Raw genomic sequence first — 16,798 nt, 5'->3', positions numbered from 1 at the left:
TGGATCTCCAAGAGATATTGGCCAGATGCATTGAATTCCACTGTTGCTAAACCAATTAAGATTAAAATGGCTTTTTCCTACGGAATGCATCAGTCATGCTGTTGTTGATTACGTAAATATATATTTCAGTAGTTTGTTTAGGTGTTTGTTTGAGTTGAATAGTGAGTGTATTGACAACTAACTTTTTCTCTCTCTCCATGTCAAACTCATGATGGTGCCCTTCTCAAAGTGGTGTTTGACTGACTGGTTCGAAAAGGTAGTCTCACTTGGCCAGACTTACACACAGGCATCGGATGGGAACGAGACTTCTAGAAGGGTAACAAAGGTATCAACTTCAATCCAACTACATCATACCTTAACCCCTGACGTCATGTCTTAGCACCGTACCATAGGTGTCTGTATCTGTAAAAGTGCTCGAGCGATATCCTATGTCAATGTATAGTGTGACAGAACACTGCTAAAATAGACGTCATCATTATGCAACTTACTGTTGTATTCTAGTACGTTTGAGTACGTTCGAGCTAATTCTGCTGTAGTAGAATTGTTCAATGGAATGTTTACAGTTAAAGTGAGTTTAGGGGATAAAACAGGTAACTTTGAGATGACTTTGGCTTTGAAGGGGTCGCGGGGGGGGGGGGTGATTTAAGTCGGGAAAGACGGGTGGAACTGCTCTCAGCAACATCAAAGCTCTACTTACCATTAGAGCAATTTTAGCAGCTTAGCTAATAGCGGTAGAGGACTGTACCAGAGGTAGCATCTGAAGAAAGTCATGTCTGAGTGTCAAATGGCACCCTATTCCCTATATAGTGCACTACTTTTGACCAGGGGCCCAATCATTATCTCACCATGTAGGGAATAGGGTTCTATTTGGGATGTAGCACATGACTACCGACGACAAGAATGCTGCGGAATTCTCGTGTTAAACCACAAGTAGAGCGGAGAGCCCACTGACCTAACTCCCCAGAAATGTGCTTAGCAGCTAAAGCTTCACCACCACCACACAATGAAGTCTATGGAGAACTCTGAGAAAACTGATGAACAAGTGTTTATCTGTATTTTCCTGGAAATATTGAAATGAATGGAAGATACTGTATTTCTCTGTCTTGGTGGTTTAAAATGAAATTCTTGAAAGGGTTTTGTGTGACCCTTAAAGAAGCGTCTGTTGGTTCATTAGAATATACAGGTAATTGCCAAATTAAAGGAAACACCAACATAGAGTGTCTTACTAGGGTGTTGGGCCACCACAGGCATTGGCTTAGATTCTACAAGTGTCTGGAACTCTATTAGAGGGATGCGACACCATTCTTCCATGAGAAATTCCATCATTAGGTGTTTTGTTGATGGTGCTGGGAAACGCTGTCTCAGACGCTGCTCCAGAATCTACCATAAGTGTTCAATTGTGTTGAGATCTGGTGACTGAGATGGCCATGGCATAGGGTTTATATCTTTTTTATGTTCATCAAACCATTCAGTGACCACTCGCACTCTGTGGATGGGGGAATATTTCATCCTATGAGGGCATAGCCATGGTAGCCAAATAATGGACCAAATCAAATGACATTTAACTGGTCACATACACATGGTTAGCAGATGTTAATGCGAGTGTAGCGAAATGCTTGTGAATAATAATAATAGTCCGCACAGCATTTTTATACATGACCCTAAGCATGATGGGATATTCATTGCTTGATTAACTCAGGAACCACGCCTGTGTGGAACTGCATGCTTTCAATATACTTTGTATCCCTCATTTACTCAAGTGTTTCCATTACTGTAGCTGTATGACACAAAAGGAGGCTACAAATAAAGTATTATCATCATCATCATTTGTTTGTGGGAGTAGATCTCATTGATGACATTCTCCCCTCTCTAGAGAGTACCCAGCTAGAGGACCCCCGGGCGGAGTGGAGGAAGGAGCAGGAGAGGATGTTGAAGGAGTACCTGACAGTAGCCCAGGATGCCCTGGTCACCCAGAAAGAGCTGTCCCAGGTAAAATAGATGGATTAGTGAATGGATGGAAGGATATATGGATGGATTGATAGGTGAATGAAAGAATGACTGAATGGGTGAGTGGGTGGGTGAAAGGATGGATGAATTAACAAATATGATGAGTGAATGGATGAACAAACGAACACATGAACAAGACTTATTTCCATTGTGGTCCTCGTTACCAGGTCAAAGAGCAGTGTTTAATTGGGAGATCGGGTGACTAAGACACACCCCCTATGCTCCTTTGAGACCCCTCTTTCAAAGTCACTGATACCTCTTCTTCCAGCCATGGTGGCCAAAAAAAATGGGCAACTAGGCATTTTTATACATGACCCTAAGCATGATGGAATGTTAATTGTTTAATTAACTCAGGAACCACACCTGTGTGGAATCACCTGTTTCAATATACGTTGTATCCCTCATTTACTCAAGTGTTTACTTCATTTACTTGTAGGACGTTGCTATTCCACCCAAAACTACGATGGCAGTCAGTCACCATCCCTGAAGTATCCATCAGCGGAGGCTGGCGAGGGGAGGACAGCTCATAATAATGGCTGGATTGAGCCATCCTCTTCTCAGCAGCATCCACTGGTATCCATTTATCAAATGTGACAGAAGATATGGAAGGAAAGTAGAAGCTTGATTCCTGCCTCGGTCAGCAAATCAGATCAAAAGGTCGGGAATGTCCCTGATCTACCAAATTGAGTTTGGAGATAGTCGGAAAAAATAAAAAGACAAAGATGTTTACCAGCAGCGATGTGAGAATGATTTATTTCATCATATTGCGTAGTCAGCAGCACTGCAGAAATGGCAGTCTTTCCTGAGCTATTCTCTCCTCTCCTCCTCCCTTGCTCTCTCTCTTCCTCCCTCTTTCTTCTCCAACTCTTCTTGATCTATTTCTTGCTTTCATCATCTATCAAACTTCCTGTCTTATTTACCACCCCACTGGGCTCACCACGTCATGGATGGACATTTTTGGTTGAGACGTTGATCAATGAGCCTTTATTCACCCCCTCGAAAAGACTGCCATAAGTTTGTTGAATTCCCAATGTGTTATCACTATGCTTTCAACTATCTGAAAGCACAACCAAATGACCTGGATTGTAGTTGACAATACATTGAAAGGTCATTTGCAAGTCATCAGTGCTGTTCGAGATTCTGTGACAGATATTTATATTGTGAAGCTCTCCAAAGACCTGCGACCTACCTATCTTGAACATACATACTTTCATAGTTACAGTAACCTCAAAATGTGGCCATGGTTTAGTTACTCATTTTAAGGTTGAATAAAAACTGTTACATTAGTTTGTAAGATAGTCTTAACTTTACAAGTCATATCGAATTGAGTTTGGTTGACAACACAACCAAATATCAACAGTAAAGGAGATGTATCTAATGCTTGGATAGTTTCATCTGAGCCACTGGATTAATCCTATTCTTAAACTTTTTTATTTAGTCGGAGATGTGAATCCAACATATCATTTGTTAACAAGTTAATAGGTAAGTTAAGATTACATTTGACATCAACCAAAGCTTGAATCTACGTATATGTATTGTCTATGTTTAGTTTAACCCTGGGTTGAATTGAAATAATAGCTGTTGAGGACTTTGCAAATGTTACAAAGGCCTAAATGACTTTAGATTTCATTTTCCCTATTAAGCCTACCCTTTTGGAATGACTTCGATAGCAACGGTGAATCTATTTAGTTATGAAGAGATCTCTCAATAATAATTCTCATGATTTCACATTGGTTGTAGTCAGTGACAAATATCAAAGCTCAGCAGGACTGGTTAAAACCCTGGATGGGAGACCAAATGGATAGCTGTAGATAGATTAACTCTCCTGTAGGAGGTGCTGCCTAGCCTATTGTTTTTTTCTGATCGTGTTAGATCTTCAAAGTTATATCCACTATTTCAGAGGTACAAATTCAACATATTATATAAGGGTTGTCTAGAATTGAGGTTACCATGATGACGTAATTCTGTGTTGGAAATTTCACCCTCAAAACAACAGATAACTTTTTGCAAATCCAATGTATTATCCACATAGATTCCAAGTCACAATCCGTTGACAAATTACATTGAAACAACATTGATTCAAACAGTTCGTGCCCACTGGGACCTCTCATCCATCTCCTCTCCTCCCTCTCTGTCTCTAAACTTCCCTTTTGTTCATGTCCTCTCTTGAATGTCATATCAACAACATCTCCGGCCCTGCCCTACACTAACCCGTCTTCCATCTATTCTCCTCCCCTCTGTCTGTCTCTCTATCTACCTCTCTGTATTACTCCACTGCTCTCTTGAATTTCAAACAATATTTCCAGCTCTCCCCTTCTGACCTGACTGCTCTCTCCGTCTCCTCCCTGGTCTGAATGAGCAGCCTGCGAGGCTGATGAGATGAGGAGGGGAAAGAGAAAGGTGCTGTGTACCTCACATCCGAAAACTACATCACACAGACTCTGAGATAGACATATCCCAGCTTTGTTCAGAGAATGAAGTTTTTATCACAAATCTGTTTCTGAAAAGGCCCACCTACAGGGGGATCAAAGGTTCTCTCATAAAGTAAAAAGGATTCATATTGCCATGGACAGAAGTTAACAAAAAAGGCAACAATTAGTTGAGAATGGTTGGGAAAAGTTTGAAAAAGAAAAGAACATCCACAGTCTGTGTATTCCTAGAAATAGATTCTCTCACTATAGTTCCTTTTGAAGGGGAGACGTTTTCCGATTATTTGTCCAGAAAATGTGTCAAATTGCATCCTAGCCCAAAGAGAACAGACGAGCAATTGAAATTGTATGAATAAAACTGGTGTTTTTCCCCCTGGCCCAGAGTTCACTCAAGGCAATGTCTTGTAGCCTACGTACCCTGTAGTGTGACTCCATAATGCCTTGCAGGATTACAGCTGATGTTTAACCGCAGGAGTGAAGAGCAATGTGATTATTTCACTAGCCACAAAAACAATGCTGTTAGTCTGTTACTTTTATTATTGATCTATGCGTGAGAATCAGGAGGTCTCTAGATAATCACGTGTATATCTGTCAGGGCTATATACAAAGCTGAAATATGCACTGATTCACCCATAACAGTCAGAAATAGAACATATAATTATATAACATATGCTTTAACGCTGATATATACTGAGTGCACCTTTAACCAGTTCAGTATAGACACTAATATAATACTTTTTTGTATTACAGCAATCACAGATTGTCCCTTTAAAGTTATGCTGTGTTGTTAAACTTTCTGTATTATTATGTTTAAGAATTATTTCCCCCAAGTTTATGTAGATATTGAATTATCTGCGGACATATCATATTTTATCCCTGTCACTGTCCCATCATCCTATCTGCCTATATTTTGCAATGGTGCATATTTCACCATTCCAAAACTTTTTCTCCCAGTTCTTGCATAGAGCGACAGAGGCCGATAACACAACTATTTAACGCGGCGGTGCAACGTGTCCAGCTTGTCTGGAATGGGGAATGGGACCGTGGGTATGGGACCAAATACTTCGATTGAACCAGTGTAACTAGTCGACAACACACATATTCCACTGGTGATGTGTTGGAAAGGGTTAAGCCGCAGGAATGCAACACTCAGGAATGTGCATGCAAATAGATTTATGCTAATGATATGCTAATGTACCGTTTGCTGGGAACGGAGTCAAGTCTGTCTGTCCCGGTCTGCCCAGGCCTATGTGTTCAGCTAGGAACCCAAGATGGAGGACAGGGGAACACAAAACATGGATCTTTACTGAGTTTTTCGTCGCTTTTTAGTATTCCACCGGATTTTTTTTTCTACCGTACTTATGGCGGAACTTATAGAAGATGAACATGCCTAGAAAGGGGAATGGCCAGCTGCCGTTACCCGACGGCTGGGAAGAAGCGAGGGACTTTGACGGCAAAGTGTTTTATATCGACCACAACACTAAACAAACAAGTTGGATAGACCCGAGGGACAGGTAACGCGCAAGAGTGGCTGTTTGCGAAATTTTGCGAAGTTGACAGGGGGCAGCGTTTGTAAACAGTTCATAAACAGTTTATAAACAGTTTATACAAACGGTTACGTATCGAAACAAAAGGGTTTCGAACAAGTGAATGCCTTGAACAGTAACGTTAACTGTTAACTATTACAGTACGTTAGCTATATGTATTATTATAGTGTGAAACTATCAACACGCCTTTGCTAAGTTAGCTAGCATATCTATTGGTATTGCAAGAACGTGCAGAACGTGTCATTTGAACATATCTAACGCTAGCTATTGCAAAAACTGTGGTAACTGATAGCTAGTTGCATAGTTTATAGAAATATAATTTCAGCTGGCTATGCCGGATGTAGCTAGCAGCTAGCTATAGTTTGCTAACTGGATAGCTAACTTTCTCATGCCATGGTTTGGAATAAATTCCTTACGATGCTAACTTTAGCTAGCTAACTGTTTCACAATTTCAATAAGGATTCAACAAGTCATAGCTAGCTTACGTAGCTAGCACCATTATTCTTATGAGCTAGCAAGCTATCAAACCAACGTGCTCATTTTATGCAACTACAGCAAACTCGTGAGCTCTGTTGTTGCTGAAATTCTAGAACTTCTACTGCGTATGATTCCAACAGAGAAGAAAATAGGTACCAAATAAAAGCAATACTAAAGTTATTATAGTAAAATAAGATATAACGTTACATCCATTATCCCAGAGAAGCAAATATGTACAAAATAAAAGCAATACTAAAGTTATTACAGTAAAATAAGCTATTTCATTACTGATGGCTATACTTACTATTTAGTGGTCTATGAAAAAGGCAATTCAAATGCTAAGCAGAAACGCTAGTGAAGACAGTGGAGTCTCCTGCAGTCCCTGAAAGGACCCTAATAATTCATCACTCACTCTGAAATGGTCAAATCTATGGCCCTTGTTTTTAAAGCTCCAGCTTCCCTAAGTTACCATTTTGGCCATTTAATGTGTCATTAAATTCTCATGAAAAATATGGGAATCTGAGATCCACCAAATTTAGGGGCTCCCAAGTGGCGCAGCTGTCTAATGCACTGCATCGCAGTGCTAGAGGCATCACTACAGACCCTGGTTAGATTCCAGGCTGTATCACAACCGGCCGTGATTGGGAGTCCCATAATGCGACGCGAAATTGGCCCAACGTCGCCCGGGTTAGGGTTTGGACGGGGTAGGCCATCATTGTATATAAGAAGTTGTTCTTAAGCCTAGTTAAATAAAATGAAACGTTTCCTCTGGAGAAGTGAAGGCCTCTGGTGCAGATGTATGTTGACTCCTATGATCAAGTCTGCTGTAAGCCCACTAATCAATTATATGATATGCTGTGCCTTGGTATTGGATAAATAAAAAAACATTTAACACGTAAAACACAATCATCTTAAACTGTAGCACATTTGATTGGCATATTATTAAGGGCTAATTTCATGGGGAGGAAGAAACCTAACAGCCCATTGCTTTGAATAATATTTCTGTACATTAGCCGGTATTGACACGCACACTTAATTCAATTGAGGTCTTTCTTACCAGGGTTTTATTACATAGGGTTCACCACATGCCACTTATGACAAACCATTAAGCTCTAATTATGAGGATAATTCGTCAGAAAGTCCAGCCGTAATGGAAAGATAATGCCTAGCTGCCCTATGAAATTGCGGGATTCGTTAATGCTAATTTAGTTGTACGTTACAGTGTTGAGTCATGCATAGATAGAACATGGGTAGCTTGATTAAACGCTCAATGACTGAACAATTCTAGTCATTAGCCTAAGTTCTATCATTTAAATCAACTTGCTTCATATCAATCGCAACAGTAGTCCTATATTGTTGTCATATTGACGCCTCATATGTATGTCAGATGTGTGTTGCTGATTGAAACCTGAAGAGTAGAAAGAGAAGGCCATGTGACACTGTGCTGAAAACGGATGTTCCAGTCTGTGCTCACTCAGACCCCCCTAAGCTGAACGAGCAAGGGTATAATTGAAGCCAAATGCTGCTATAGTGTGTCTTAATGCCTTACACTGTTAGAAAACTGCTAGCCTATAATAGGTGGCATGCCAGCCATTCCTATGAGACCACCACCAGGCATTGTGAATGATATTCATCAAGTTGCTCCCACTTAGAAACAAGCCAAATCATCATTATCCACGGTTCCCTCCCTCCACCTGAACTGCGTCTAGATTCTACACATTCTAGAATGATATAAACTTCCTAGAATGATAGGCTAATACCTCTAATTCTAGAACAGTGTTAATCGGCAAGAACGCTAGGATGCCGTGTCAGGGTGGAAGGGAATCATACTCAGCCCCTTTCCACAATCTCAATCTTGGTATTTACGGTATTTACGACCCTAAGGACCTTACCGTGATATGTTCAGAGGGGAAGAAATCATATATTGTAAAAACATATTTGACCCATGGGGGTATGTAGGTCTACTATTAGGCTACTATTGGTCCTGGCCCTGTATTGTCTGTCGATACATTGTTGTGAAGAACATAAATGTTATAAAGATTGTGTGTTCTGAGATAAGAGGGTTCGCTTGACTAATTACCGGCGGCCGTAGCTTTGGCGGCATGCCCTGCTCTTTCCACCTCTGCTACACCTCACATTCCTGTTCAGGAGAGAAGTTGCAGGTAGGCACAGATCTAGGATCAGCTTACTCATCCGACCTACTATGCATTTTGAGATAGTGATGCACCGATATGACATTTTTGGCCGATACCGGTATCCAATATTTTCCTTGCCCCCAAAAAACGATAACGATAACCGATATTTAAAATTTAAGTGTCCTTTTAAGCATTCTAGTACAGTCAAATAGTTAACGCAGATGGACGCAGCGGTCTAATGCACTGCATCTCAGTGCAAGAAGCGTCACTATAGTCCCTGGTTTGACTCCAGGCTGTATCACATCCGGCAGTGACTGGGAGTCCCATAGGGCGGAGCACAATTGGCCTCAGCGTTGTCTGGGTTTGGCTGGGGTAGGCCGTCGTTGTAAATAAGATTTTTTTCTTAACTGACTTGTCTAGTTAATAAAGGTTATACACACTCACACACACCACACTGACCAAAAAGTTATTTTGTTGGCATTTACGTATGTTCCCACTACCAGTAAAACATAATCCAAACATATTTCTTTCACTTACTTGCTGTGCTGTTTCATTGTTTATTTGTTCAGTCGTTTCATTTTCAACCAGGATTTCTGTGGAATGCCGTTTGGGTCTTTGCATGTTTGTTGACCAATCAGGACCTGATTATGACTGCACGTCGCATAATAATTTAACGCATTCATACATTTTTTATGTAGTTATTACACATTGATTACACTGTCACTCGTATTTCATATGTCACAACGATTCATCGATACATATGCTATGATGCTGGTAAAGTTGTCTCGCTCACCTACAGTGCTGGTCATAAAAAAAGCTAGCTAGTTCATGGATCCAAACAATGTTCTTCCTCAAAAACATAGCAAAGCGACAATCTGTTTCAGTAGCTATTTGATTAATGGTGGCCGGACCCATCTATATGAAGCTAGCCACAATAAGGATAATAGCCACTAGCCATAATAGTGGATTTTGCCTTCAAAATAAAAGTATGTCATTGACAGTGATGAAAATGCATACAAATAGTATAATTATGCCATAATTGAATTGATCATCCTAAACTAGGCTGGAATGTTGTTATATGAAATCAACAAAAGACAATCATTTGTTAATTTGACAAAAAATCTGTTGAAATCACACTGGATGTATTATACTTGGGGAGGCAGGTAGCCTAATGGTTAGTGTTGGTCCAGTAACCAAAAGGTTGCTAGATCAAATCCCTGAGATGACAAGGTAAAAAATCTGTTCCTCTGCCACTGAACAAGGCAGTTAACCTGCTGTTCCTGGGCTGTCATTGTAAATAAGAATTTGTTCTTAACTGACTTGCCTGGTTAAATAAGTACTTTAGAATTGCATTGGGGGCATACTTATTTCACTCTATGGATTGTGGATCAATGACATGGTGTATCAGTCTACTCAGTGACACCCAGAGAACGTTAGCATCGTAGTTCTTATTGCGGGACTCTGAAACAACTGTGAATTGAGCCACATTTATTGTCAACCTATGTGTATTCAACACTATTCCAGAGGAAAAACAATACTGCGTGGATGTTTTGAAGTCTGATAACTCTGAGGGGGGTGTTGGGAAAAAATATATTGGGTATTGAGTAGACTGTTACCCCATTTCATTGATCCCAATCCTTAGGTAAAGCTGTACAGTGCCATATGAATTGGGAGGTGATTTCACGCGATAAGAGCTATACAGCGCTAATCTTTGCGTAAACTCTTCACAGTTGTGTTCTGTGTGTGTCACCGAGTCGACTGATATCCCATTTCATTGCTTCACATTCCAACCTTGTTTAACATTATCTAGTCTAAATATGACATGATTCCACTAATTGTAACCTTCTGCATCAAAGTGGTACTATTATTTTGAAGGCAAACCGCAAATTCCACTATTGTGGCTAATTCTTATTGTGGATAGCTTCACAACACATAACCTGGTCAAGTCGAGCCTCACAAGCCAGGTGAAGCTATCTGGATGCTTATGACATTAGCTTTGGGCAACAGGTTTAAGTAGCTGGCTAGCTGTTTATTTTCATGAACTGAAGTTCAATTTCAGTAGGCGAACAACAAGTGGCTATCTAGCTAATACTTACAAGGATTCCTAAATCATTGCTAAGAATAGTGCAAATGACTGCAGTTTCTACTGGTCATTGTTTTCAGGCTGGTTGTATTGGTGCTAGCTAGGTACCAAGCTAAATCTAGCTAGCTACCCCCGAAGTTGCGGTCGAACAAATAATGCTTTATTACCAACCCGGTATTGTAAACACATCGTTCCTGGCGCCGGTGTTTGCTTGTTTGTAGACTTTTTTGTACAGATTTGACAGTGCTACTGATAGTAGTGGTGGCACTTGGCTTGCACGTGCAAATTCAGAACACACAACATTCTATAATAGAACTATGTTATTTAACGTGTCAAATTAAAAGCTTATTTAACGTGTCAAATAGTGTTATTTGACGTGTATCTTTTTTGACACGCAAAGACCCAAACGGCATTCCATAGTATGTTGTGAAGCTAATAGCAGTGACTCTTTTACTGTGGTACTCCAGTAGGGCAACATCTGAACAATAGCGCACTTGGTAACGTTAGTGTGTACCGGTGCTCGACCAGTCGTAAAAGCCAACATCACCCACGACAGAGGGTTGATTGTCAAGGGCAATGAATTCCGTTATCTTGGTGTGTAAATGGATTTCGCCTTTGAGTTGAACTTTTCTTACTCTTTCAAATGACTGCTCAATGTGTTGACTGCTCGATTCACACTTCAGACATTGTGGGCTAGGTTAGGAATGCTGTGTTGTAGGTGTAGTGCAACATTTTATGTGGCGTCATTAAGTAATTTACCTACGTTATATAGGTACAAACTTAGTTCAGGGCCTGTATTAAAAAATATTATCATGTTAGCAGTGCTGAACCAGGATCAGTTTAGCCTTTTAGATCATAATCAATAAGATTACATGGACAGAGTGGACCTGTTCCTAGATCAGTAGTCCTACTCTGAGACTCTATGAATATGGGCCCAGGAGAGATTGTGCTGTCTGGCTTGTAGGGCTGGGAATTGCCAGGGACCTCAAGATACGATATTATCAGGATAGTTAGATGTCGATAACATATGTATTGAGATTCTATATGTACTACGATTTGATTCTGTGATTTAATTTTGATTTGATGTTCCAAACATATTGCTCACTATATGTCTGCTGCAGAGAGACAAGAGAGACCATGAGAAAACAAGTTTTCATCAGTCAGGGAAATAAAAGTGCTGAAAACATGTTGGCTCACTGTTTAAAAAGAAGTTGGAGAACAAGCTATAGGATGAAAAATACTGGAATTCTGATGAAAAATACTGGAATTCTGGCACAGGTACAGATGACTTAGAGTCATATATAAATATAATATCATCCCAAAGTAATATTGTGATGTGTAACTGTATCGACCCCTCCCTCCATCACTATGGCCTATGTACTTAATGGTGTTAATTGCGACCGCTTGTTGACGGCTTGGAAACATTAGAGTGTTTGCCATTTGACTGCACAATGCAAGGACGGCGACTTGATGCATTTTGCTGACATGTTCTATGATTTCCATCATATTGTTTGGTTTGTTTGCGTGTAGGGTGGCAAAGGGTCAGAAACTTTCCGTAAAATTTCCAGAATTTTTCCATGGGAATTTAAGCCCATGACATGTGCAGTGCACGCTTCCATCACATGTACAGCTGATTCTCAAGATCTTGCACACTAATTAAACGCTATTGTGCCCACACTACTATACTGTCTGAGCCAAGGACTACATGCTTTCTGGTAAGTTTTGATTACAATACTGGGTGGGGTGAATATATTTTATATGACATACATTATTTTTTTGTTAACTAGTAAAGAGTAGCCTACAGCAAAGTGTGTTTAAATAATTTCTAACTTGTTAACAATTTCTGCTAGTTAGTTTTTGCTACCATGTGGGTTTTAGCTTGCTTGAGCCTGCTAACTGAGGAGAGGTTAATTCTCCTGTTTCCATATATGTTTCATTTGAAAACATTTATCTTACAAAGGAGTTGTTTAATCTAACTGCTTAACTATTTATCTGTACATGGAATTGTATTTTTTTTACTAATTGTAATTAGTAATTCCTTTGCCACGGGCACAATCTGATGTGTGAAGACATTTCACTGCAGCTAATGTAGAAGGAAAAGCTGTGTACATTTACAAATACTGTGCCAAATCATATGTGAAGAATGCAACAAAGATGATGATTCATCTGGCCAAGTGCATAAAGTTCCCTCAGGGCTCACAACAAGCAACCTCTGACAAAAGTCCTTCTACTTCTATTTGAGGTGAAAATGATGAATCAGACATCTTATCGATAGCAACAGCTCATGGTCCTCCTGGAATCAGAAGTTTTTTTGACTCAATGGAGGAACGTAGTCAGAGAAATGCTGATGCATGTCTTGCTCGAGCTGTGTGTGCAGCTGGTTCACCTCTGATACTAACAGGCAATGTGTATTGGAAGAGATTTCTGAATGTTTTTCGTCCAGCATACACCCCTCCAACCAGACATTCTTTATCTACTAATTTGCTGGATGCAGAGTTCAACAGAGTTCAAGTGAAGGTTAACCAAATCATAGAGAAAGCAGACTGTATTGCAATCATCTCTGATGGGTGGTCGAATGTTCTTGGGCAAGGAAGGTGACCAAATACTTATTTTCCACCATAATTTGCAAATAAATAAATTAAAAATCCTACAATGTGATTTTCTGGATTTTTTTCTTATTTTGTCTGTCATAGTTGAAGTGTACCTATGATGAAAATTACAGGCCTCTCTCATCTTTTTAAGTGGGAGAACTTGCACAATTGGTGGCTGACTAAATACTTTTTTGCCCCACTGTATGTGACGGGTCATCAAGTTATAGCAGCAATTTACCTCACCAAGCAAAGTGAGAAGAATAAGAGCACCGCATTGAAGCTGCCCAGCAACACCTGTTGGAGTGGTGTTGTCATCATTTTTGACAGTCTTCTGGAGGGGAAGGAGTCTCTCCAAGAAATAGCCATATCACAGTCTGCCGATATGGACAACCCCATAAAGAGTATCCTCCTGGATGATGTATTTTGGGAGAGAGTGGTAAGCAGCCTGAAACTCCTGAAACCTATAGCATTTGCCATTGCACAGATTGAGGGAGACAATGCCATCCTGTCTGATGTTCAGACTCTGCTTGCAGATGTAAGATAAGAAATCTGTACTGCCCTGCCCACTTCACTGTTGCTCCAAGCAGAGGAAACTGCAGTTCTGAAATACATCAAAAAGCGTGAAGACTTCTACCTGAAGCCCATACACGCCGCAGCGTACATGTTGGACCCAAAATATGCTGGCAAGAGCATCCTGTCTGGTGCAGAGATCAACAAGGCCTATGGTGTTATCAGTACTGTGTCTCGCCACCTTGGCCTGGATGAGGGCAAGGTTATTGGCAGTCTGGTGAAGTACACTTCCAAGCAAGGGCTTTGGGATGGAAATTCAATATGGCTGTCATGCCAACATATCTCATCAGCCACCTGGGGGAGGAGACTTTGTGGATCTGAGGCTCTTTCCCCTGTTGCCTCCATCATCCTCCAAATCCCACCAACATCAGCCGCCTCAGAGCGCAACTGGTCCTTGTTTGGGAACATACACACCAAAGCACGCAACAGGCTGACCAATACAAGGGTTGAAAAATTGGTGGCCATCCAGGCAAATTTGAGGCTTTTTTGAGCCTGACGAGCCATCCTCAACAAGGTTGGAAAGTGACAGTGAAGATGAGGCCTCAGAGTCCGATGTTCAAGAGGTGGACATTGAGGAGGTGGACATCCAGGGAGAACACATGGAAGCTTGAGAGGAAGACAACCAAAGCTTTAGTTTCTAGACTATCATTTAACAGATGTATGTTGAAAACGTTTTTGGGAGATGCAATGGATCATTGGGGATCATTCAATATTCCCTTTCTTTTGTTGTTCAGTGAAATCATCCCATGTGAAGAGTCAACTCATTTAATTAAAGTACAATTCGTTACTAAATTGTTTTAAAAATGTCTATCGGAAGGATTTAATCATTTGCAATTATGTCTACTGATGATAAGGTGTTTTTGTCTCTATATGATATGGTAAATATATCCAATGCAAAAAAAATCTACATTTAAATGGTATTAATATTAATTTGCATATAATCATGAATTCCCATATATTGCCGTTAATTGCCACGGAAAGTTTCCACCTCTGAATATTCCCCAAAATGTGCAACCCTAGTTGCGAGGTACCGGTTCAGTGCATCATAATAACCATGACATGATGGTTAGATGGAACAGAGACATGCATAGTGTGCCACAAAGAATAACTCACTTCATCCGTATAATTTGTCCAGAAATGATTCTCCATTGACATAGGATGGAACTTTTTGTGTATGGGAATTGGGAAAACTCCCATTGCCAGATAGCAACAGGTGTTTCATATTTACAAATGATTCACCCCTGTACTCTGGTATTATGAAGTAAAGTTGGAAAGCACGAACCCTGTCAACGCAATATCCCCCAATTCATCCCAAAAGGATGCGTTTTGAAAAGGTTTTGGTGTGTGCGTGGGTGTGTTATACTTGGAATCCAAGTGGACCCTCCCACCTTTAGCATAGCACCCCGCCAAGCTTCGCCAAGTCTGTCTCATGCTTCATCTGCACGTCATCCCCTCTCATCCCTATGGTTACAGTCAGGCCAGGGACTAGACCTGTTCTGTTCAGTCAAGCAGAGGGGACCCTGGCTGTCCAGTGGAGGAATACACATTTTTGGCAGAAAAAAGGAATCCCTCTTTTTCCCCCCACCTTTCTCCCTTGCTTTCCCTCGCCTCTCAAATTCACATTTAAATGAGCGTCACTGGCCAAGGCCTAACTGACAGGAGTGATTTAACGTTGTGAAAACAATGTAGGTTCTACAATATAGTTGACAAATTATTTCAATCTCTCTCGCTCTCCATCCTTCTCTCTTCTTTCTCACTCCCCCTCTCACTCTTCCCCCTCTGCCTCCCCCTTTCTATTTCCCTCCTTCTTTCGCTCTCCTCCCCCTGACGTCTGACAGGCCCAGCCATCCAGATCTCGGATTTATGAGAGGGGCTGAGAATAAGAGGCAGTGTCAGAGTGCTGCACCACATTCCTGAGCCCTCCCTCCCTCCCTGTCTAAATCCCCCAGAAAAGAGAGAAATGTAAATGCCTCCCTCCTCACTGCTCCAGCCCCAAAAATGTTTATTTCCAGAAGAAGAGGCATAGATAAGACTCCAGCCCAGGTTTCCCCCCTCCCATACACACACACAGTCCCGCGTACACATGCAGACACACACGCACAAATTCTCTTGGCCCTCTCAGTTTGGAGTTTGACCCGTTTAATTGGGGCGAATTTGTAAAAGCATGGCCTCTGCCACAAAAGTCTTCCCTCTCGCTCTTTTTTCTTCTTTACTTTTTTTGGCGCTTTGTATGACGTGGTTGGCACGGTAGGGGGGAAAGAGACAGGAGAAGACCGATAATAAAAGAAGTGATGTAAATCGTGGCTTTTCACAGCTGCTGGCGTCTGTGCTTGAGTCTGAACGAGAGGGAGAAGGGAGAGGAAAGGGGAAATAGAGGGAAGACAAAAACAAGAGTGTGTGGTAGCCTTGGAGACCAGAAAACATGGCCGCGTCCTGTAATGTGCGCCACACATGGCCGTCCACAGGCCACGGTTTCCTGCTCCTCCACTGGCCGGCCAACATATTCCTAGGGGCTATGCTGAATGCTTTCAATGTGTCTCTATCTAGTAGCCTGCCACTGTATGTTTTCACTTGTATTCAGCTAACCAAGGTTGTAGCGTTCAGTTGAATTAGGTGTCAGTGCTGGGCTGGAACAAAAGCCTGCTCGCCTGTCACGCCTCTTCTGTAGAGCATCTCTTGACACAGAGGTCAGCGCTCTAGTGTGAAAGTGAATTTCAACAAAGTTGGCCCGTCTCCCCGGACGTAGCAGCTAGTTTGTATTGTTGTGGTCTGATAGGCTAATTGCTTAGGTGCAAAATTAGCTTTGGCCAGAAAACAAAGCCCCAACTCACATTGTTTACATTGTTAGGACGGTTACAGGTTGTTTCTCACATCCATTCAACCCTTCAACAATCAGCCTGTTCTGTTCTGGAGATGCTGTCAGAGACAGTGACTAATGGGAGTCTCTTTATGTCCCCTC

At 41.2% G+C, this 16,798-nt stretch overlaps 1 protein-coding gene and 1 long non-coding RNA gene across 3 annotated transcripts in view; both read left to right on the top strand.

Moving 5' to 3' along the window:
• On the top strand, positions 1–2,731 carry LOC109901283 (uncharacterized). The gene is made up of 4 exons (XR_002256710.2): positions 1–112; positions 230–325; positions 1,874–1,989; positions 2,444–2,731. It is a non-coding gene; the product is annotated as an uncharacterized LOC109901283 (long non-coding RNA).
• Positions 2,732–5,554: 2,823 nt separating this feature from the next.
• The window catches only part of LOC109900468 (protein WWC2-like), a 54,732-nt gene continuing 43,488 nt past the window's right edge, over positions 5,555–16,798 (top strand). For both annotated transcript variants that reach the window (XM_031837833.1, XM_031837832.1), the window contains exon 1: positions 5,555–5,950. In XM_031837833.1, coding sequence (XP_031693693.1) covers positions 5,817–5,950 — 134 coding nt within the window. In that variant the 5' untranslated portion in view covers positions 5,555–5,816. The remainder of the gene's footprint in view (positions 5,951–16,798) is intronic.

This window comes from Oncorhynchus kisutch, linkage group LG12 (genome assembly GCF_002021735.2).
Source record: "Oncorhynchus kisutch isolate 150728-3 linkage group LG12, Okis_V2, whole genome shotgun sequence".
NCBI classification, from domain to species: Eukaryota; Metazoa; Chordata; class Actinopteri; order Salmoniformes; family Salmonidae; genus Oncorhynchus; species Oncorhynchus kisutch.
The sequence above is the reverse complement of the archived record's forward strand: the minus strand, read 5'-3'. Positions and strand labels throughout refer to the sequence as shown.